Source organism: Pongo abelii, chromosome 1 (genome assembly GCF_028885655.2).
Source record: "Pongo abelii isolate AG06213 chromosome 1, NHGRI_mPonAbe1-v2.0_pri, whole genome shotgun sequence".
Lineage (NCBI taxonomy): Eukaryota > Metazoa > Chordata > Mammalia > Primates > Hominidae > Pongo > Pongo abelii.
This window is the reverse complement of record NC_071985.2, coordinates 233,272,888-233,297,595: the sequence shown is the minus strand read 5'-3', so window position 1 is coordinate 233,297,595 and position 24,708 is coordinate 233,272,888. Positions and strand designations below refer to the sequence as shown.

The following is a 24,708-nucleotide window of genomic DNA, read 5'->3' as shown; positions in this document are numbered from 1 at the left end:
AACGATATGGCAAAATTAATCCAACTGTATAATCACTTTGAATGTCAATGGTCTAAATGCACCAATGAAAAGACAAATTGTTAGAGCCCATCAAAATAGAGGCACACCTCACTTTATCGAGCTTCACTTTATTTTGCTTGGCAACATCACCTTTTTAACAAGTTAAAGATTTGTGGCCACGAAGTGCTGAGCAAGTCTGACCAGCACCATTTTTCCAACACTGTGTGCTCACTTCACATCTGTGTCACATCTTTTGGCAATCCCCACAATCTTTCAAAGATTTTAGTTATCAAATCTGTTATGATGATCCGTGATCAGTGATTTCTGATGTTACTATTGGAATTGTCTCAGGGTGCTGGAACTCTATGGAAGACAGCAAACATGATGGAAAAATGTTGTGTTTGACTGCTTCATTGACTAATCATTTCCCTGTCTCTATTTCTCTCTTCCAGCCCCAATCCCCAAGATACAACAATGAAATTAGGCCACTTCACTCTGCAGTGGCCACCATGTGTTCAAGTGAAAAGAAGTGTGCACATCTGTCACTTCAAATCAAAATGTAGAAATCATCAAGCTTAGTGAAGAAAGCATGTTGGAAGCTAAGACAGGCCAAAGCTAAGCTTCTTGCTTCAGCTACCCAAATTGTGAATGCAAAGAAAAAGTTCTTGAAGGAAGTTATAGGTGCTACTCCAGTGAACACATGAATGATTTTTAAAAAACAAAACAGCCTTTTTACTGATACAGAGAAAGTCTGAGTGGTCTGCATAGAAGATCAAACCAGCCCCAATATTCCCTTGAGACAAAGCCTAATCCTGAGAAAGGCCCTAACTCTCTTCAATTCTATGGAGGTGAAGAGAGGTGAGGAAGTTGCAGAAGAAATGTTTGAAGCTGGCAGAGGTTGGTACATGAGCTTCTAGGAAAACAGCCATATCTGTGACATTAAAATGTGAAGTGTGCTGTAAAAATGGGAACAAGAAAGCCTGCATGATAGCACATCTGTTACAGCATGGTTAAGACCCTCTTGTTGGTAGGCCAGGAGGTAATGGTCACCATTCCTAGACCATTCTCCTAGACCAAGCATGGAGAAATCTGTCCATATTCTCCTAGACCGAGCATGGAGAAATCTGTAATAGTAGCCGGAGAGGTGTAGGTTGTGTGTTCAAGGGAAAAAAGAGTGATTTTGAGGGAACACATAGCCTGCCTCAGCTACATCAGATTTCTCTCCTATATGGGTTTGTTGATGCCTGCTGAGGTGTGACTTCTGGCAAAAGGTTTTCCCACATTCCTTATATTCATAAGGTTTTTTTCCTATGTGTGTTCTCTGATGTATACTGAGGCCTGACTTCTGGGAGAAAGTTTTCCTACATTCATTACATCTAAAGGGTTTTTCCCCTGTGTGAGTTCTGTGATTTACAAAGAGTTTTGACTTCTAGGAGAAGGTTTTCCTACATTCTTTACATTCAAATGACTTCTCACCTGTGTGAGTTCTCTGATGTATGGTGAGAACTGTCTTATGGTAAAAAGTTTTCCTACATTCATCACATTCATAGGGTTTCTCTCCTGACTGAGTTCCCTGATGCATATTGAGGTTTGACTTGTGACAAAAGGTTTTCCCACACTCATTACATTCATAAGGTTTTTCTCCAGTATGGGTTCTATGATGTACAGTGAGGACTGACTTCTGACTGAAGGTTTTTCCACATTTGCTACATTCAGAGGGTTTCTCCCCCATGTGAATACCTTGATGCTTCTGAAGATTTGCCTTCTGATGAAAGGATTTTCCACATTCATTACATTCATAGGGCTTTTCCCTGGTGTGAGTTCTCTGATGTATAATAAGGTATGATTTCTGACAAAAAGTTTTTCCACATTCATTACATCCATACGGTTTTTCCCCTGTGAGAGTTCTCCGGTGTACAGTGAGGAATGACTTGTGATGAAAGGTTTTTCCATATTCATTACATATGTAAGGTTTCTCCCCTGTGTGAGTTCCCTGATGGGTGCTGAGATTTGATTTCTGATGAAAGGTTTTTCCACATTCATTACATTCATAGGGTCTTTCCCCTGTGTGAGTTCTCTTGTGTATCCCAAGGTTTAACTTATTGATAAAGGTTTTCTCACATTCATTGTATTCATAGGGTTTTTTGCCAGTATGAGTTCTCTGATGTATAGTTAGGAATGACTTACAGTGAAAGGATTTTCCAGATTCATTATATTCATAGGGTTTTTCCCTGTGTGAGTTCTGTGATGTACTGTAAGGTATGACTTGTGGCTGTATGTTTTTCCATATTCATTACATGCATATGGTTTTTCCCCAGTATGAGTTCTCTGATGGACAGTGAGGAATGACTTACAGTGAAAGGTTTTCCCACATTCATTGCATTCATAGGGTTTTTCCCGTGTGAGTTCTCTGATGTATCCTGAGGTTTGACTTATTGATAAAGGGTTTTCCACACTCATTACATTCATAGGGTTTTTCCCCTGTGTGTGTTATCTGACGGACAGTAAGCCTTGACTTATGGCTACATGCTTTTTCACAATGGTCACATGCATAGGGCTTTTCCCCAGTGTGAGTTCTATGATGTATTGTGAGGTATGACTTCCGGCTAGATTTTTCCACATTCACTACACTGATAGGGCTTTTCCCCTGAGTGAGTTCTGTGATGTAAAGTGAGAAGTGACTTACGGTGAAAAGTTTTTCCACATTCAATACATTTGTAGGGTTTAACCCCTGTGTGAGTTCTCTGATGTAAAGTGAGGAATGACTTACGGTGAAAGCTTTTTCCACATTCATTGCATCCATAGGGCTTTTCCCCTGTGTGAATTCTCTGATGGATAGTGAGGCTGGACTTATAGCTGAGCAATTTTTCACACCAGTTACAGGAATAAAGTTTTTCCCCAGTAGGCATCTTGTGCTGTATTGTAAGGTCTGATTTGTTAATGGAGGGTTTCTCACATTCAACACATTCATAGGGTTTCTCTCCTGTGTGTGTCTGCTGAGGTTTAGTGAAGTCAGACTTTCTACAGCAAGTTGGCTGTCCTACCTGAGTTATCCCTTGGACAATAACAGCTGAGTTATTACAAGCTTTCTCATATTCATTATATTTACCAAAAGTCTGTCCTATATGAACCCTCTTATGTATAAAGAACATTGCCTCTGTGTTGAAAGTTTTCCCTTGTTCATTGCATTGAAAAGGCTGCAGCAGAGTTTGAATCTTGTGATGCTGAGTAAGATGTTCATGATGTCTGTGGGATCTCCTGGTTATATCAGGGACATGAGGTTTCTCTCCAGACTGTGTCTCACCAGGCTTAATAGGGAAAAGCACGTTCTGGCAAACATTAAACTGCCCAGGCTTCATTCCTGAACTGTTTCCATTATTTATAATCAGATTTAAAACATGGTTTGAGTTCAAATTAAATGTTTTTCCTAATTCAACTCTCTCCTGAATTGATGTGTTGCTGTTGGTGATTACAATTTGCCAGAAAAATCTATCATGACTTTCATGGCTCCTTTCAATAAGGTCATCAAGGATCTGGACAGCTGAAATGAGAAAAAGGTATCCATGAACCACACATGAGCAAGTCTTACAGAATGCTTGTGTAAAGGTAAAAAAAATTACTTCCTATTCCAATGGAGTAAGATTTGATAAAAATTAATAATGGGTATTGGTTTTATATGCATATGGTTCCTGTTCCTACTGACATAATGTAATAAACCAGTATATTTTCTAATGTTCAATTGAGTTTTCCTTTGCATTTTGAAGTTTTCCTATTCTTTTTTATTTCACAAAGAATTATTTGGTAATAATATTTATCTACTTCCTACTCATAGGTTTTAATAAGTGCTCATTATCTATCATTTGTTTTCTCTCTTTTTTCTATTTATTCATATAACAATAGTGGCTGTTTTAATAGCTGATGTTTTTTCATCATTCTTCTTTGAAGATAGCCAGTTTTTCCTGGGTTAGCAACTGGCAGGTACACGAGATGGCCATTTTTCTGTCTCCTAAGCATGGAAGTAGCTTGTGGACAGGATTTTGCCTATATGTTAACCTTTCACTCCTCCCTGAGAATGGTTAAATGTGTCTGGAGGTTTTCCAAGCAGAAAATCTCTTATTCCCCATGTTAAACAAAAACAGATCCTGGCAAATTCCTACTTAAGCATGACATCCCCTGCTTCCCAGATCCGTAATAGGCATAGAAGCTCCAGTCAAAAAACCATACTGGTGATCTGAAGGATTGGTTCTGCAACTCAGGCTGTGCCCGTCATCTTTGAAAAGTGTATTTCTGGTTCCTTCTGAGATCAACAGCCCTGCCCCTCTTCACTCACACATCCCTGCTTGATAATTCACCATTTTTGAAGGGTTTTATTTTGTGTTTTGGAGTTTCAGATGTTACACAGTTTTATATAAAAATGAAGTTTTCTGTACATTTCTCATCTTCAAATGGTAACTACAAACTCCACTCTCAAACAGAAATCTGAGCCCTTCAACAGGAAATAATTGGTTTCTTTGGACTTGAGACTCAGAATCTTCTGGTTCTCCTCCCAAGTCCAGCACCACCCCTATCCAGGCCCCTATGATGGGTCCTCCTCAGCTTCATAATTTCTTTCTGAGACAGGATCTTACTCTGTTACCCAGGCTGGGGTGCAGTGTTGCTATCATAGCTCACTGAAGCTTCAAACTCCTGAGGTCAAGCAATCCTTCCACCTCAGCCTCTCAAGTATAAAAACTCAGATTACAAACCCATGTCACCATACTCAGCTACTATTTTTTTTTGTAGGGGGTGTCTACAAGGATCACTTAAGGCCAGAAGTTTGAGACCAGCCTGGGCAATAGAACAAGATCTCATCTCTACAAACAATAAAAAAGCAGTGAGGTGTGGTGGCACACACCTGTAGTCCTAGCTACTTGGGAGGCTAGGGTGTGAGGAACACTTGAGCCCAGGAGTTCATCATTACAGTGAACTATAATCATGCCACTGCACTTGAGTCTGAGAAACAGAGCGAGAACCATCTGTTTAATAAAAAATAAAAAAAGAAGAATAAAGCTACAGCTTAAAAAGAAACACTATTTTCATCATCACTGTTATAATGACTGATTCTTAAAAATCACTTAAGATACATTAAAAGGATAAATAAATGCATGAATGTCTAAAAAATTTTTTAAGATACTACATCAGAAGAGAGGAAAAGGGGAAAATAGAGAAAATAAATAGCAAAGAAAAAGGCCTAAGGAGAGGATGGCAGGTATTGGATTTGGGGTAAATAGAAGAAGATACTCAGAAAAATAAAAGACTGGGATATATGCATGAGATCTACCCCTGGGGACTATATAATGCACATTTAATGCAGACCAACAGTCTTCAGGTTGAAGACCTAGGGAAAAAAGTGGTGAAAACAAGATAACACTACCAAAATCTGCTAGGCATTACTCCTCCAGGCCTCCCTGCCCAGTATTCACCGACTGACCTGAAAGTCTCAGGTCTGGGGCTTCTACTATCCATGGCTCTGCTCCTTGCTCTAGCTTGAAGATCATCTCAGGTTTGGTAATGTGATGTCCTGGTAATGAGAAACAATGGAAGACTTTGTCAAACCACTAAGTCAAATCCTTTTCAGAATGACAACAGCTGGGCTTCAGGGACTGTGCAATGAAGGAGCCAATTTGAATATTTCATTACAGAGTAATGACACATTTTTCATCAACTGGAATCTTACAAGTAAATATTATTATACCTTAAAAGGGTTGCTATATTTACCAACAACAAAACACATTCCTGGGAGTTACTGGGAAGTTTCACTCACCCAATGATACCAAGCTGCTGTAGGTCTCCAGCATCACATCCCTGTACAGTGTCCTCTGAGTGTCATCCAGGTCCTGCCACTCCTCCCAGATGAAGTGCACAGCTACCTCCTCAAAGGACACCAACTCCTGTAACGATACCAGGCTTTTGTAGGTCTCCAGCATCACGTCCCTGTACAGGGTCCTCTGATCATCATCCAGGTCCTGCTACTCCTCCCAGGTGAAGTGCATGGTCACCTCTTCAAAGGACACCAACCCCTGTAATGGCACATTTTTCCTCAAGTCAAAGCATCAGCCCAGGGTCAAAAGAACAAGATCTGGGAATTCACTCTTTTGTGTGTCCATGTGTCTTATATGTATTTTACATAAGATGTAGTTTGTTTTGTACTGTTTGTGGTGGGAGAAGCAGTAATCACAGTAGAAATATGCTTCCACTCTAATAACTTATGAATTAATAAAATTGTATTACAAAGTTCACCTTATAGATCTAGAACCACCCTTGTTGCTAGGGATAAAAGTATAAACAAAATGCAAGACCCTCTCTCTACAAAAATAATTTAAAAATAGGCATATTCCTGCATGCCTGTAGTCCTGGCTACTCTGGAAGCTGAGGCTGAATGGTTGCTTGAGCCCACGAGTTTGACAGTGCAGTGAGTTATGATCACACCACTGCACTCCAGCCTGGCCAACAGAGACCCTATCTCTCAAAAAAAAAAAAGAGGAATAAAATTCTACTCCTCAAAGGAGCTCACGATCTGGTTATGAATATACAAGTATAAACACATACTGGGAATAATGTTTAGGTGAACTCATTGAGACACAAGTTCAATGCAGACTAGGATAAGAGAGGAGAAAATAAATTTTGTTTATTTTGCATCATGAGGTTCCACTTTACTGAAAAATCAGGTTTTGGCTCTTCCACATGAACCATGAATTCTCATGACTATGAGAAAGTATCAGAAGTCTACTCACAAAGGCAACAAGAACACACACCACTTTATGGAACTCTGGACAGCACCATGCCTAGATGAATGATCCTGGGCAGTGATGAAAGTTAAATGCAATATTTAAGGAACTGATTATGCAGTGATTCTGCATTTAAATATTTTACCTAATTTCAAAAATTCTTATGCACCTATCATTTTTACATTACATTACTTCCTCAGTATCCATGGGGACTGATTCCAAGATACCCCCAGATACCAAAATCCAGATTGGATAACTCTCTTATATAAACTAGTCTCATATTTGCATATAACTTATGCACATCCTCCTGTATACAGTCATGAGCTGCATAATAACATTTCAGTCAGTGATGAAACATGTATATCACCATAGTCCCATAAGATGATGATGAAGAAACATACACAGAAACCTGATATTGGCATCACAGATGAAGTGCAGAAAATGATATTCAATAATGTCTCTGAGCCATCTGGTTACCCATATACCAAAAACATATAAATAAAAATATATATATCATGTAGGTTTTTGTAGCACTATGATGTTCACAAAACAATGAAATTGCCTAAAGATGCATTTCTCAGAAAGTAATCCCATCAGTAAGCCATGCACGACTGAACTTTAAATCTTTAGATTACATATAATACTGAATACAATGTAATGCTACATAAATGGTCATTGTGCTGTACTGTTTAGGAAATAATGACAAGAAAAATTTCTGTAGATGCTCTGCACAGAGACAACCATCTATTTTTGTGGGAACATTTTCAATCTGAAGTTGGCTGAAGCCGCAGATGCAAAACCCATGGATACAAAAGGGTGTGCATACTTAAAAGCATATACACTGGCATTTCAAAATTTCCTTTCTATGGGACAAAAAATTGCTGTATCCACCTAGGGTGAACACAGCCACTTCACAAACAGGTGTAAATAAGGAGGTCCAGTAAGGACAGAAAGGTTACATGACCATATTGGCATTTTAACAGCCATCCCTGAGAAAGAGAATGGGAAAGGGCTTAAGGGAAAGTCAGAAGGGAGCAAAGAGGAAGACAGATGACCACCTACATTAGGACATGGAGTGTGAGAATACACAATAGGGAAAAGGTACTTGAAAGGAAAAAAATGTAGAAACAGGATTTGGTACCAATTTCCTGTGCAGTGGGTAAAAAGGGGAGTTGTTTCCAAGTTATCTGCCATGATCCAGCTAGTTTGGTACTGGTGTTGTGAAGTGAAATTTGTAAAAATAAAAGAATATGATAACCAGAAGTGACACAGACTTGGACATATCATGTGTGAAACATCTGAGATTCCATATTGGGAATGTCCAACTGGCAATTGGGAATATGGCTCCAGTGGTTCAGAAAAGAGATCAAAACTAAACATAAAGATTTGGAAATTACCAGAATTTCAATGGTTCCTGAATCCATCAGACCAAATGAACATGAGAGAATGAAAGAATAAAAGAAACAAGTACAGAATCTACAGAAACACTAACATTTACACCGGAAAAGAAATAGACTGTGAAGACCAAGAAGGAACTTTCTGAGTTTATTCCACAAACAAAGAAAAGTTGAGTATTCAGAAGTCTACTAATATAATTCATCACCATCATAGTCCTGTGGAAAAAAATCCTTTAACTGTACACATAGGCATTGAGAAGATAGTTTTAGAAACACATTCCAGGTTCCTATTTCTGCATGTAAGAAGCTTGGAAGTAATCAATAATTACTTTACAATAATTAATTTTAATAATAATCAACAACAAATTAATATGACACAATCTTAACAACAAATAAAAAGCTGAACAGACTACAAAATCAACAATTCTTTCTAGATTTGAAACTCAGGGGAGGACAGAGGGCAAACCACTGCCCCCAGAATTGCAGAGACAGAGAAGTGAATATAGGACTTAATGGCTTACAGGAACATGGACTCACTACTGAAGCCAACTTTGGAACCAGTGCTGGAGTAGAAAAACTCAAACCATAACGGGTGAAAGGCTGGAGGATCCGTGTGGACAACTCTAAGTGGTAAAAACTACAAAGAGATAGAGTTATTATGGGGGAGGTGGCACAATACTGTAAAATTCTCTCATGGAGCTTCACCAGGCTCCTGTGACAAATACCTGAGAAAACTCCCCTCCTGCTTCAACCTTTGGGAAGGAAAAAGGAAAACCATTTTGAAATATGCCAGAGCACCCAGTTCTTAACAAGGCTTGTCCACAGGAGAAACTACTTAACCTCAGCCTAATCTGCTCTAGTATAATCAGAACCTAAATAACCGAGGGAAAGGGAATTATCCCCTTCCACTGCAGCCTATTCCAGTCATGTTCCACTTGAGGTGGAAAATTAAACAGAGGAACACTTCTGAGGTTCACAGTATAGACCCAATCATAGCATTCCAGAACATGGCTGCTGGGGTCTGCATGTTTGTTGCTTACATACAATACCCAAACACTGCTCCTGAGGTCTGAATGTTTCTCTCTCACGTAGGATTCCATAACACTGTTACAAGGGTCTGTTTGTCCGTCACATAGGATTCCAGAACACTGCTATGAGGGTCTGAATGTTTGTCCCTCACATAGGATTCCAGAACATTGATGCTGGGGTCCGAATGTTTGCCTTTAACATAGGATTTCAGAACACTGCTGCTGGGGTCTGAATGCTTGTCCCTCACATAGGATTCCAGAACACTCTTGCTGGGGTCTGAATGTTTGTTCCTCACATAGGACTCCAGAACACTTCTACGAGTGTCTGAATGTTTCTCCCTCACACAGGATTCCAGAACACTCCTGCTGTGGTCTGAATGTTTGTTCCTCACATAGGACTCCAGAACACTCCTGCTGGGGTCTGAATGTCTGTCCCTCACATAGAATTCCAGAACATTGCTACGAGGGTCTGAATGTTTGTCCCTCACATAGGATTCCAGAACACTGCTGCTGGGGTCTGAATGTTTCTCCCTCACATAGGATTCCAGAACACTGCTACGAGGTTCTGAATGTTTGTCCGTTACTTAGGATTCCAGAACACTGCTACTGTGATCTGAGTGTCTGGCCCTCACATAGGATTCCAGAACACTACTGCAAGAATCTCAATGTTTGTCCCTCCCATAGGATTCCAGAACACTGATGCAATGGTCTGAATGTTTGTCACTCACATAGAGTTCCAGAACACTGCTGCTGGGGTCTGAATGTTTCTTCTTCACATAGGATTCCAGAACACTGTTGCTGTGGTGTGAATGTCTGTCCATCACATAGGATTCCAGAACACTGCTGCTGTGGTCTCAATGTTTGTCCCTCACATAGGATTCCAGAACATGGCTGCTGTTGTCTGAATGTTTTTCCCTCACATAGGATTCCAGAACACTGCTACAAGGGTGTGAATGTTTATCCATCACATAGGATTCCAGAACACAGCTGCTGTGGTCTGGATGTTTTTCCCTCACATAGGATTCCAGAACACTAATGCAATGATCTGAATGTTTGTCCCTCACATAGGATTCCAGAAAACTGATTCCAGGGTCTGAATGTTTGTACCTCACATAGGATTCCAGAACACTGCTGCTGGAGTCTGAGTGTTTGTCCCACACATAGGATTCCAGAAAACTGCTGCGACAGTCTGAATGTTTGTCCCTCACATAGGACCCCAGAACACTGCTGCTGGCATCTGAATGTTTGTCCCTCACATAGGATTCCAGAAGACTGATGTGAGGGTCTGAATGTTTGTCCCTCACATAGGATTCCAGAACACTGCTGCTGTGGTCTGGTTTTTTTTTTTCTTTTTGTCTTTTTTAAATTACTTTATTTATATTTATTTTTAATTGACATGACATTGCATGTTTTTGTAATGTAAAATGTGAGGGACAAACATTCAGACCAATGCAGTAGCATTCTGGAATCCTATGTGAGGGACAAACATTGAGACTCCCACAGTAGTGTTCTGGAATCCTATCTAAGGGATAAACATTCAGACCCCAGCAGCAGTGTTCTGGAATCCTATGTGAGGGACAAAGTATGTATACATTGTGAAAAGGTCAAATCTAGCTCATTAACAAATACATCAACTCACATAGTTATCATTTTTCTGGTGAATACACAAAACATTCACTTTCTATTTCTCAAGAATACAATATATCATCATCAATTACAGTCACCTTGTTCTACAATACATCTCCTGAAATTTATTCCTTCTATCTTACTCTAAGTATGTATCCTCTGATTAACATCACCACAACTCCCCTTGACCCCTAGCTCTGATACCCACCATTGTACTTTGTACTTCCATGAGATCAACTTTTTTACATAAAAGTAGGAGTCATATCATGATATATTTCTCTTTCTGTGCCTGGCTTATTTAACTTAATGTATTGTCCTCCAGGTTCATCCATGTTGTTCACAAATGACAGCGTTTTCTTTTTTCTACTGCCAAATAATATGCCACATTTTCTTTCTTTTTTTATATATTTTCCTTATTGAATTTTTTATATTTTTTATTATACTTTAAGTTCTAGGATACATATGCACAATGTGCAGGTTTGTTACATATGTATACATGCGCCATGTTGGTGTGCTGCACCCATTAACTCGTCATTTACATTAGGTATATTTCCTAATGCTATACCTCCCCCCTCCCCCTACCCCACAACAGGCCCCAGTTTGTGATGTTCCCCTTCCTGTGTACACGTGTTCTCATTGTTCAATTCCCACCTATGAGTAAGAACATACAGTGTTTGGTTTTTTGTCCTTCCAATAGTTTGCTGAGAATGATGGTTTCCAGCTTCATCCATGTCCCTACAAAGGACATGAACTCATCAATTTTTATGGCTGCATAGTATTCCATGGTGTATATGTGCCACATTTTCTTAATCCAGTCTATCATTGTTGGACATTTGGACATTTGGGTTGGTTCCAAGTCTTTGCTATTGTGAGTAGTGCTGCAATAAACATATATGTGCATGTGTCTTTATAGCGGCATGATTTATATACCATTGGGTATAATTCCAGTAATGGGATGGCTGGGTCAAATGGTATTTCTAGCTCTAGATCCCTGAGGAATCACCACACAGTCTTCCACAATGGTTGAACTACTTTACAATCCCATCAACAGTGTAAAAGTGTTCCTATTTCTCCACATCCTCTCCAGCACCTGTTGTTTCCTGATTTTTAATGATCGCCATTCTAACTAGTGTGAGATGATATCTCATTGTGGTTTTGATTTGCATTTCTCTGATGGCCAGTGATGATGAGCATTTTTTCATGTGTCTGTTGGCTGCATAAATGTCTTCTTTTGAGAAGTGTCTGTTCATCTCCTTTGCCACTTTTTGTGGGGTTTTTTCTTGTAAATTTGTTTGAGTTCTTTGTAGATTCTGGATATTAGCCCTTTGTCAGACGAGTAGATTGCAAACATTTTCTCCCATTCTGTAGGTTGCCTGTTCACTCTGATGTCTTTTGCTGTGCAGAAGCTCTTCAGTTTAATTAGATCCCATTTGTCAATTTTGGCTTTTGTTGCCATTGCTTTTGGTGTTTTAGACATGAAGTCCTTGTCCATGCCTATGTCTTGAATGGTATTGCCTAGGTTTTCTTCTAGGGTTTTTATGGTTTTAGGTCTAACATTTAAGTCTTTAATCCATCTTGAATTAATTTTTGTGTAAGGTGTAAGGAAGGGATCCAGTTTCAGCTTTCTACATATGGCTAGCCAGTTTTCCCAGCACCATTTGTTAAATAGGGAATCCTTTCCCCATTTCTTTCATCAGGTTTGTCAAAGATCAGATAGTTGTAGATGTGTGGTATTATTTCTGAGGGCTCTGTTCTGTTCCATTGGTCTATATCTCTGTTTTGGTACCAGTACCATGCTGTTTTGGTTACTGTAGCCTTGTAGTGTAATTTGAAGTCAGGTAGCGTGATGCCTCCAGCTTTGTTCTTTTGGCTTAGGATTGACTTGGCAATGCAGGCTCTTTTTTGGTTCCATATGGACTTTAAAGTAGTTTTTTCCAATTCTGTGAAGAAAGTCATTGGTAGCTTGATGGGGATGGCATTGAATCTATAAATTACCTTGGGCAGTATGGCCATTTTCATGATATTGATTCCTCCTATCCATGAGCATGGAATGTTCTTCCATTGGTTTGTGTCCTCTTTTACTTTGTTGAGCCGTGGTTTGTAGCTCTCCTTGAAGAGGTCCTTCACATCCCTTGTGAGCTGGATTCCTAGGTATTTTATTCTCTTTGAAGCAATTGTGAATGGGAGTTCATTCATGATTTGGCTCTCTGTTTGTCTGTTATTGGTGTGTAAGAATGCTTGTGATTTTTGCACATTGATTTTGTATCCTGAGACTTTGCTGAAGTAGCTTATCAGCTTAAGGAGATTTGGGGCTGAGACGATGGGGTTTTCTAGATATACAATCATGTCATCTGCAAACAGGGACAATTTGACTTCCAAGAAATAACTAAGATCAGAGCAGCACTGAGGAAGATAGAGACACAAAAAACCCTTCAAAAAATCAATGAATCCAGGAGGTGGTTTTTTGAAAAGATCAACAAAATTGATAGACCACTAGCAAGACTAATGAAGAAAAGAGAGAAGAATCAAATAGATGCAATAAAAAATGATAAAAGGGATAGCACCACTGATCTCACAGAAATACAAACTACCATCAGAGAATACTGTAAACATCTCTACACAAATGAACTAGAAAATCTAGAAGAAATGGATAAATTCCTCGACACATAAACCCTCCCAAGACTAAACCAGGAAGAAGTTGAAATAACAGGCTCTGAAATTGAGGCAATAATAGCTTGCCAACCAAAAAAAGTCCAGCACCAGACAGATTCACAGCCGAATTCTACCAGAGGTACAAGGAGGAGCTGGTACCATTCCTTCTGAAACTATTCCAATCAATAGAAAAAGAGGGAATCCTCCCTAACTCATTTTATGAGGCCAGCATCACCCTGATACCAAAGCCTGGAAGAGACATAACAAAAAAAGAGAATTTTAGACCAATATCCCTGATGAACATCGATGCAAATATCCTCAATAAAATACTTGCAAACCGAATCCAGCAGCACATCAAAAATCTTATCCACCAAGATCAAGATGGCTTTATCCCTGGGATGCAAGGCTGGTTCAACATATGCAAATCAATAAACGTAATCCAGCATACAAACAGAACCAAAGACAAAAACCACATGATTATCTCAATACATGCAGAAAAGGCCTTCGACAAAATTCAGCAGCCGTTCATGCTAAAAACTCTCAATGAATTAGGTATTGATAGGATGTATCTAAAAATAATAAGAGCTATTCATCACAAACCCACAGCCAATGTCATACTGAATGCGCAAAAACTGGAAGGATTCCCTTTGAAAACTGGCACAAGACAGGGATGCCCTCTCTCATCACTTCTATTCAACATAGTTTTGGAAGTTCTGGCCAGGGCTGTCAGGTAGGAGAAAGAAATAAAGGGTATTCAATTAGGAAAAGAGTAAGTCAATTTGTCCCTGTTTGCAGTGGTCTGTTTGCCCTCACATAAGATACCAGAATACTACTGCTGTGGTCTGAGTGTTTGTCCCTCACATAGCATTCCAGAACACTGCTGCTGTGGTCTGTTTGTCCCTCACATAGGATTCCAGAACACTGCTACAACGGTCTGAATGTTTGTCCATCACATAGGATTCCAGAACACTGATGCTAGGGTCTGAGAGATTGTCCCTCAATTAGGATTCCAAAACACTGCTACAAGGGTCTAGATGGTTTGTCCCTTGCATTGGATTCCAGAACACTGCTGTGAGGGTTTGAAAGTTTGTTCCTCACATAGGATTACAGAACACTCCTGCTGTGGTCTGAATGGTTTGTCCCTCGCATAGGGTTCCAGAACACTGCTGCTGGGGTCTGAATGTTTGTCCCTCACATAGGATTCCAGAACACTGCTATGAGGGTCTGAATGTTTGTCCCTCACATAGGATTCCACAACACTACTGCTGTGGTCTCAATGTTTGTTCCTCATCTAGGATTCTACAACACTGCTGCAGTGGTCTGAATGTTTCTCCCTCATGTAGGATTCCAGAACACTCCTGCTGTGGTCTGAATGTTTGTCCCTCACATAGGATTCCAGAACACAGCTGATGGGGTCTGCATATTTGTCCCTCACATGGGATTCCAGAACACTGCTACAAGGGTCTGAATGTTTGTCCCTCACATAGGATTCCACAACATTCCTGCTGTGGTCTGAATGTTTCTTCCTCACATAAGATTCCACAATACTGCTGCTGTGGTCTGAATGTTTGTCCCTCACATAGGATTCCAGAACACTGCTGCTGGGGTCTGAATGTTTGTCCCTCACATAGGATTCCAGAACACTGCTACAAGGGTCTGAATGTTTGTCCCTCACATAGGATTCCACAACATTCCTGCTGTGGTCTGAATGTTTCTTCCTCACATAAGATTCCACAATACTGCTGCTGTGGTCTGAATGTTTGTCCCTCACATAGGATTCCAGAACACTGCTGCTGGGGTCTGAATGTTTGTCCCTCACATAGGATTCCAGAACACTGCTACAAGGGTCTGAATGTTTGTCCCTCACATAGGATTCCACAACACTCCTGCTGTGGCCTGAATGTTTTTCCCTCACATAGGATTCCAGAACACTGCTACGAGGGTCTGAATGTTTGTCCCTCACATAGGATTCCAGAACACTGCTGCTGGGGTCTGAATGTTTGTCCCTCACATAGGATTCCAGAACACTGCTACAAGGGTCTGAATGTTTGTCCCTCACATAGGATTCAAGAACACTGCTAAGAGGATCTGAATGTTTGTCCCTCACATAGGATTCCACAACATTCCTGCTGTGGTCTAAATATTTGTTCCTCACATAAGATTCCACAATACTGCTGCTGTGGTCTGAATGTTTCTCCTTCACATAGGATTCCAGAACACTGCTGCTGGGGTCTGAAAGTTTGTCCCTCACATAGGATTCCAGAACACTGCTACGAGGGTCTGAATGGTTTGTCCCTTGCATAAGATTCCAGAACACTCCTGCTATGGCCTGAATGTTTTTCCCTCACATAGGATTCCAGAACACACCTGCCATGGTCTGAATGTTTGTCCCTCACATAGGATTCCAGAACACTGCTGCTGGGGTCTGAATGTTTGTCCCTCACATAGGATTCCAGAACACTGCTACAAGGGTCTGAATGTTTGTCCCTCACATAGGATTCAAGAACACTGCTAAGAGGATCTGAATGTTTGTCCCTCACATAGGATTCCACAACATTCCTGCTGTGGTCTAAATATTTGTTCCTCACATAAGATTCCACAATACTGCTGCTGTGGTCTGAATGTTTCTCCTTCACATAGGATTCCAGAACACTGCTGCTGGGGTCTGAAAGTTTGTCCCTCACATAGGATTCCAGAACACTGCTACGAGGGTCTGAATGGTTTGTCCCTTGCATAAGATTCCAGAACACTCCTGCTATGGCCTGAATGTTTTTCCCTCACATAGGATTCCAGAACACACCTGCCATGGTCTGAATGTTTGTCCCTCACATAGGATTCCAGAACACTGCTATGAGGGTCTGAATGTTCGTCCCTCACATAGGATTCCACAACACTCCTGCTGTGGTCTGAATGTTTGTCCCTCACATAGGATTCTGGAACACTGCTGCTGGGTTCTGAGTGTTTGTCCCTCACATAGGATTCCAGAACACTGCTGCTGTGGTCAGAATGTTTGTTCCTCACAAAAGGAATCCAGAACACTCCTGCTGTGGTCTGAATGTTTGTCCCTCACATAGGATTCCAGAACACTACTGCTGGGTTCTGAGTGTTTGTCCCTCACGTAGGATTCCACAACACTGCTGATCTGGTCTGAATGTTTGTTCCTCACATAGGACTCCAGAACACTGCTACAAGGGTCTGAATATGTGGCCCTCACATAAGATTCCAGAACATTCCTCCTGTGGTCTGAAAATGTGTCCCTCACATAGGATTCCAGAACACTGCTGCTGGGATCTAAATGTTTGTCTGTCACATAGGATTCCAGAACACTCCTGCTGTGGTCTGAATGTTTCTCCCTCACATAGGATTCCAGAACACTGCTACGAGGCTTTGAATGCTTGTCCCTCACAGAGGATTCCAGAACCCTGCTGCTGGGGTCTCAAAGTTTCTCCCTCACATAGGATTCCAGAACACTGCCACGAAGGCCGGAATGTTTGTCCCTCACATAGGATTCCACAACACTCCAGCTGTGGTCTGAATGTTTGTCCCTCACATAGGATTCCAGAACACTGCTGCTGGGTTCTAAGTGTTTGTCCCTCACATGGGATTCCAGAACACTGCTATGAGGGTCCGAATGTTTGCCCCTCACATAGGATTCCAGAACACTGCTATGAAGGTCTCAGTGTTTGTCTCTCACATAGGATTCCAGAACACTGCTACGAAGGTCTCAATGTTTGTCCCTCACATAGGATTCCAGAACACTCCTGCTGTGGTCTCAATATTTGGCCCTCACATAGGATTCCAGAACACACCTGCTGTGGTCTGAATGTTTAGCCCTCACATAGGATTCCAGAACACTGCTGCTGGGCTCTGAGTGTTTGTCCCTCACATAGGATTCTAGAACATTGCTGCTGTGGTCTGTCTGTCCCTCACATAGGATTCCAGAACACTGCTGCTAGTGTCTGAATGTTTGTCCCTCACATAGGCTTCAAGAACAATGCTGCAGTGGTCTAAATGTTTGTCCCTCACATAGCATTCCAGATCTGAATGTTTGTCCCTCACATAGGATTCCAGAACACTGCTACGAGGGTCTGAATGTTTTTCCCTCATATAGGATTCCAGAACACTCCTGCTGTGATCTGAATGTTTGTCCCTCACATAGGATTCCAGGACACTCCTGCTCTGGTCTGAACGTCTGTCCCTCACATAGAATTCCAGAACACAGCTGCTGTGGTCTGAATGTTTGTCTGTCACATAGGATTCCAGAACACTGTGGCTGGGGTCTGAATGTCCCTGACATAGGATTCCAGAATACTGCTATGAGAGTCTGAATGTTTGTCTGTCACACAGCATTCCAGAACACTGCTATGAGGGTCTGAATGTTGGTCCCTCACATAGGATTCCAGGACACTGCTATGACAATCTGAATGTTTGTCCCTCACATAGGATTCCAGAACACACCTGCTGTGGTCTGAATGTTTGTCCCTCATGTAGGTTTCCAGAACACTGCTATGAGGGTCTGAATGTTTATCCCTCACATAGGATTCCAGAACACTCCTGCTGTAGTCTGAATGTTTGTCCCTCACATAGGATTCCTGAACACTGCTACAAGGGTCTGAATGTTTGTCCCTCACATAGAATTCCAGAACACTGCCATTGTGGTCTGAATGTTTGTCCCTCACATAGGATTCCAGAACACTGCTGCTGTGGTCTGAATATTTGTTCCTCGCATAGGATTCCAGAACACTGCTACGAGAGTCTGAATGTTTGTCCCTCATATAGGATTCCACAACACTACTGCTGGGGTCTGAATGTTTGTCCCTCACATAGGATTCCAGAACATGGCTACGAGGGTCTGAATGTTTTTCCCTCACATAGGATTCCAAAACACTCCTGCTGGGGTCTGAGTGTTTGTCCCTCACATAGGATTCCTGAACACTGGTGCTGCTGCTAGAGTCGTTGCAAGTGTCTGAATGTTTGACCTTCACCAAACACCAGATGTCCTGGCACTTTAGTCTTAGACTTTCCAGCTTCCAGAACTGTGAGCAATCATCTCTGTTGCTTATGAATTAGTCAGTCTAAAGTATTTTGTTATAGCAGCCTAAAGAGACTAAGAGAGCATCACCTGCCCTGACACCTCATCACCACATTACTGATGCTATATTAACAGCAGTCACTTTTAGTGGATACTTCATGCCTGGGAATAAAGGGGAAAAAATTACAAGGCATACTAAAAGGCAAAAAAAGAAAAACAAATACAATTTGTAGCAACAGAGCAAGCTTCAGAACCAGACACAGCTATGATTTTGGAATTTTCTTTAAACCTCTGGATAATATGCTAAGGGCTCTAATGAATGAAGTAGACAGCATTCAAGGGTAGATAGGTAATGTAATCAGAAAGACAGACATCGTAAGTACCATCAACATAATGTAGTTATAAAAAATGTGGTAAATAACTGAAGAATACCTCTGATGGCTTATTAGTAGACTAGACTCAGCTGAGTAAAGAATTTCTGAGCTTGAGGATTTATCAACAGAAACTTCGAAAACCAAAAAAGAAAAGAAACACTGAAAAGAACAGAAGATGATATCCAAGACGGTGGAAAAACTACAAAAGGTGAAACAGAGTAATGAGAATACCAGGAGGAGAAGAAATAGAAGAAACATCTGCAACAACCATGTCTGAGAACTTCCAGTATTAATGTCAGACACCCAAACCAAAGATCCAGGAAGCTCTGAGAACACCAGACAGGATAAATGCCAACAATCTACACTTGGACATATAATTTTCAAACAATATGAAATAAAAGATAAAGGAAAACTCTGAAAGAAACCAGAGATGGGGCCGCAAACACCTTACCTACAGAGACACAAAGATAAGAACTGCATTCAACATTGCAGAAAGTGTGAAAGCAAGAAGAGAGTGGAATGAAAAATTCAAAATGTTGACAGAAAAAAACCCACCAACCTAAGTTTCTGTACTCACTGAAATCACCCTTCAAAAGTGAAGGAGAAATAAGGCCTTCCTCAGAAAAATAAAAATTCAAGAAACTTGTTGCCAGAAGACCTGTCTTGCAAGAAATGTTAAATGAAATTCTTTACAGGGAAACAAAAGATATACAACTGAAACCTGGATCAACATTTTTTTAAAAAGAGCATTAAAGAAACAATTGTGGTACAATAAAAACTTATGTATTTATTCTTAATTGATCTGACCAAGAAGTTTATAGATAATAATAAATACACACAGATAGATTATGTATGCTTATACACGAGTGAAACGAGTAACACTAATACAAGGAATGGAATGGAAGGATGGGAGGGAGGAATTGTGGTACAATAAAAACTTATGTATTTATTCATAATTGATCTGACCAATAAGTTTGCAGATAATAATAAATACACACAGATAGATTATGTATGCTTATACACAAGTGAAGTGAGGAACAATAATATAAGGAATGGAATGGAAGGATGGGAGGGAGGAATTAGGTGTTTTCTTTGTTAAGCAGGTAGTCACCTGTGAAGTGGAATAGTGTTATCTGAAAGTCAACTTGAATTGGTTGTAAATGTATATTGAAGAATCAGGTGTTTTCTTTGTTAAGCAGGTAGTCTTATTTGTGGGATAGTGGGATATTGTTATTTGAAAGTGGACCTGAATTGGTTGTAAATGTATATTGAGGAATTAGGTGTTTTCTTTGTTAAGCAGGTAGTCTTATTTGTGGGATAGTGGGATAGTGTTATTTGAAAGTAGACTTGAATTGGTTGTAAATGTATATTGCAAATTCTTTGGCAACTAGTTAAAAAAAGTTTTAAAAAAAGAAGTACATGCTAAAAAGACAGGGAAAATGTAGTCATCTAAAATCATCAATGAAAACTGCAAAGGGCAGAAAAAGAGTGGTAGACAAAAGAATGAAGACTAAGGAGAATGAATAGAAAACAGTAACAAATATAGTAGATATTAATCCAGTGATATCAATAATCACTTTGAATGTTAATGGTATGAATGTATCAATTCAAAGACAGAGATTGTCAGAGTCTATCAAAAGACACACACATCTTGTTTCACTGCACTTTGCTTTATTGTGTTTTGTGACCATGTTTTTTAAAAATTGAAGGTTTGTGGCCACCCTGCAATAAGCAGGTCTCACTGGCACAATTTTTCCTACAGTACGTGCTCAGTTCACGTCTCTGTGTCATACTTTGGTCATTCTCACAGTATTTTAAGCTTTTTATTATTGAATCTGCTATGGTGATCTGTAATCAGTGATCTTTAATGACTACTGTCATTGTTTTGGGAACCACAAATCACACCCGGATAAGACAGCAAACAATTGACAAATGCGTGCATTCTGACTGCCCCACCAATGGGCCATTTCTCTTTCTCTCTCTCTTTTTCTCAGCTTCTTTTTATTAATATTAAAATGTGGCCAATTAATAACCCTACAATAGCCTCTATGTGTTCAAGTGAAAGAAGAGTTGCATGTCTGTCACTTTAAACCAAAAGCAAGAAATAATTAAGCTTAGTGAGGAAGGCATGCTGTAAGCAAGACAGGCCAGTAGCTAGACCTCATGCAACAAACACTTAGCCAAGCTGTGAATGCAAAGGATGTGTTCTTGAAAGAAATTTAAAGTACTACTCCAGTGAACACATGAATGATAAAAAGCTAAACAATCTTGCTGCTGTTATGAAGAAAGTTTAAGTGGTCTAGATAGAAGATTTTTTTAAAAAGTTCCATTAAGCCTAAGCCTAACTCTCTGTTTTCTTTCTTTTTCTTTTCTTTTTTTTTTTTTTTTTGAGAGAGAGTTTCATTCTTCTTGCCCAAGCTGGAGTGCAATGGCGCGATCTCGGCTCATCGCAACCTCTGCCTCCCAAGTTCAAGCCATTCTCCTGCCTCAGCCTCCCGAGTAGCTGGGATTACAGGCATGCGCCACCACGCCCAGCTAATTTTTTGTATTTTTAGTAGAGACGGGGTTTCTCCACGTTGCTCAGACTGGTGTCGAACTCCCGACCTCAGGTGATCTGCCCACCTTGGCCTCCCAAAGTGCTGGGATTACAGACTTGACAGCCACTGCACCCAGCCTAACTCTCTTCAATTCTATGAAGGCTCAGAGAGGTGAGGCAGCTGCAGAAGAAAAGTCTGAAGCTAGAAGAGCTTGTTTCATGAGGTTTAAGGAAAAAAGTCATCTCCATAACATAAAAGTGCAAGATAAAGCAGCAAGTACTGATGGAAAAGCTACAGAAAGCTATCTAGAAGATAACTGATTAAGATGGCTACACTGAGCAGATTTGCAATGGAGACAAAACAGCCTTCTATTAGAAGGAGATGCCATCTAGGATGTTCCCAGCTAGAAAGGAGTTAATGCCTGGCTTTAAGGCTTCAAAGGACATGCTGACTCTTGTTAAGGGCTAATGCAGCTGGTGATGTTAATTTGAAACAAATGATGATTTACTATTCTGAAAATCCAAGAGTCCTGAAGAATTATGATAAAACAGCTCTGCCTGTACTCTACAAATGGGAACAAAGCCTGGATGACAGACTATCTGTTTACAAATATGGTTTACTGAATATCTTAAGTCCACTGCTGACACCTACTGCTCAAGAAATAACATTCCTTTCAAAGTATTACCGCTCACTGAAAATGCCCCTGGTACTCAAGGGCTTTTACAGAGATGTATAAACAGCTGAACATTGTTTTCACACCTACTAACCCAACATTCATTCTGCTGCCCTTGGATCGAGGAATAATTTCAACTTTCAAGTCTTATCACTTAAAAAATATCTTTCATAAAGCTATAGCTTTTCTACAAAGTGATTCCTTTGATGGATCTGGGCAAAATAATTGAAAACCTACTGGAAAGGATTCACCATTCTAGATGCCATTGAGAACATTCATTATTTTAAAAAGAAGATCAAAATAGCAACATTAGGAAAAGTTGGGGCCGGGCATGGTGGCTCATGCCTGTAATCCCAGCACTTTGGGAGGCCAAGGCAGGTGGATCACAAGGTCAGGAATTTGAGACCAGCCTGGCCAACATAGTGAAACCCTGTCTCTACTAAAAACACAAAAAAAATTAGCTGGGCCTGGTGGGGGGTGCCTGTAATCCCAAATACTTGGGAGGCTGAGGCAGGAGAATTGCTTGAACCCAGGAGGCAGAGGTTGCAGTGAGCTGAGATTGCATCACTGCACTCCAGCCCAGGCAAGACTCCATCTCAAAAAAAAAAAAAGAGAGAGAGAAGTTGGGAAGATTATTCCAACCCTCACAGATGACACTGAAGGGTTCACGACCTCTGTGGAGGAAGTAACTGCAGATATGGTGGAAATAACAAGAGCACTAGAATCAGAGACAGAGCCTGAAGATGTGGTGAGACTGCAGCAGCCTCCAGAGAAAACCTGAGTGGATGAGTTGCTTCAATGAATGAGCAAAGAAAGTGGTTTCTTGAGATGAAATCTACTCGTGGTGAAGACAGTGTAAACGTTGAGATGACAACAGATTTAGAATAAACTTAGTTGGTACAGCAGAAGGAAGGCTTGACAGGATTGAACCCAATGATTTACAATAATACATAAACTTAGTTGGTACAGCAGTACGAAGGTTTGACAGGATTGAATCCAATTTTGAAAGTTCTACTGTGGGTAAAAAGCTATCAAACAACACCGTATGCTACAGATAATTCTTTTGTGAAAGAAAGAGTCAATTGACACAGCAAACTTCAATGTTGTCTTATTTTAAGAAATTGCCACAGCCACCCCAACCCTCAGCAGCCATCACCTTACATTAAGGCAAGACCCTCCATCAGCAAGAAGACTGCAACTTGGCCAGGTGCAGTGGCTCACACCTGTGATCCCAACACTTTGGGAGGCCAAGGTGGGTGGATTGCTTGAGCCCAGGACATCGAGGCAACATGGCAAAACCCCATCTCTACAAAAAAAAAAATACAAAAATTAGCTGGACATGGTGGCATGCACCTGTAGTCCCTGCTAGTCAGGAGTCTGAGGTGGGGGTTTGATTGAGCAGGAGGTTGAGGCTGCAATTACTCCAGCCTGAGCCACAGAGTAAAACCCTATCACGCACACACAAAAAAAGATTGCAGCAAGCTCAGATGACTGTTAGCACTTGTTAACAATAAAGTATTTGTAAACTAAGGTGTGTACACTTTGTAGACATATGCTATTGCACACTTTACACAGCACAGTATAAACATACTTTTACATGCACTGGGAAACCAAAAGAAATTGTATAACTCACTTTATTGCAGTGGTCTGGAACCAAACCCACATATATCTCTGATGCATGGCGGTCCTGTATTGTACACTTAAAAAAAAACTTAAGAGGGTATATTTTAGGTGAAATGGTCTTTTTTTTTTTTTGTCTTTTTTTTTTTTTTTTGAGACAGAGTCTCGCTCTGTCACCCAGGCTGGAGTGCAGTGGTGCAATCTCGGCTCACTGCAAGCTCCACCTCCCGGGTTCACACCATTCTCCTGCCTCAGCCTCCCAAGTAGCTGGGACTACAGGTGCCTGCCATCACACCTGGCTAATTTTCTGTATTTTTAGTAGAGATGGGGTTTCACTGTGTTAGCCTGACCTCGTGATCCATCCACCTCGGCCTCCCAAAGTGCTGGGATTACGGGCGTGAGCCATCACTCCTGGTCTCACTTTTTAAAAAGGGTGAGAATGAGAAATATTTGGGGAGATGTTGCAGGAAGTCAGGGACCCCAAACGGAGGGACCGGCTGAAGCCATGGAAGAAGAACATGGATTGTGAAGATTTTATGGACATTTATTAGTTCCCCAAATTAATACTTTTATAATTTCTTATGCCTGTCTTTACTGCAATCTCTAAACATAAATTGTAAAGATTTCATGGACACTTATCACTTCCCCAATCAATACCCTTGTGATTTCCTATGCCTGTCTTTACTTTAATCTCTTAATCCTGTCAGATGAGGAGGATATATATTGCCTCAGGACCCTGTAATAATTGCATTAAATGCACAAATTGTACAGCATGTGTGTTTAAACAATATGAAATCTGGGCACTTTGAAAAAAGAACAGGATAACAGCAATTGGTCAGGGAATAAGAGAGATAACCTTAAACTCTGACCGCTGGTGAGCCGGGCAGAACAGAGCCATATTTCTCTTCTTTCAAAAGCAAATGGGAGAAACATCGCTGAATTCTTTTTCTCAGCATGGAACATCCCTGAGAAAGAGAACGCACCCTGGGGGTGGGTCTCTAA

The 24,708-nt window shown here is 40.6% G+C and overlaps 1 protein-coding gene across 1 annotated transcript in view; it reads right to left on the bottom strand.

Annotated features, from left to right (window-relative positions):
- Positions 1 to 1,022: 1,022 nt before the first annotated feature.
- The window catches only part of LOC100458501 (zinc finger protein 717), a 48,485-nt gene continuing 24,799 nt past the window's right edge, over positions 1,023 to 24,708 (bottom strand). The window contains 8 exon segments of the mRNA XM_054542703.1: positions 1,023 to 1,687; positions 1,690 to 1,896; positions 1,898 to 2,229; positions 2,232 to 2,395; positions 2,397 to 2,609; positions 2,611 to 3,541; positions 5,471 to 5,560; positions 5,804 to 5,930. Coding sequence (XP_054398678.1) covers positions 1,160 to 1,687; positions 1,690 to 1,896; positions 1,898 to 2,229; positions 2,232 to 2,395; positions 2,397 to 2,609; positions 2,611 to 3,541; positions 5,471 to 5,560; positions 5,804 to 5,930 — 2,592 coding nt within the window. The 3' untranslated portion in view covers positions 1,023 to 1,159.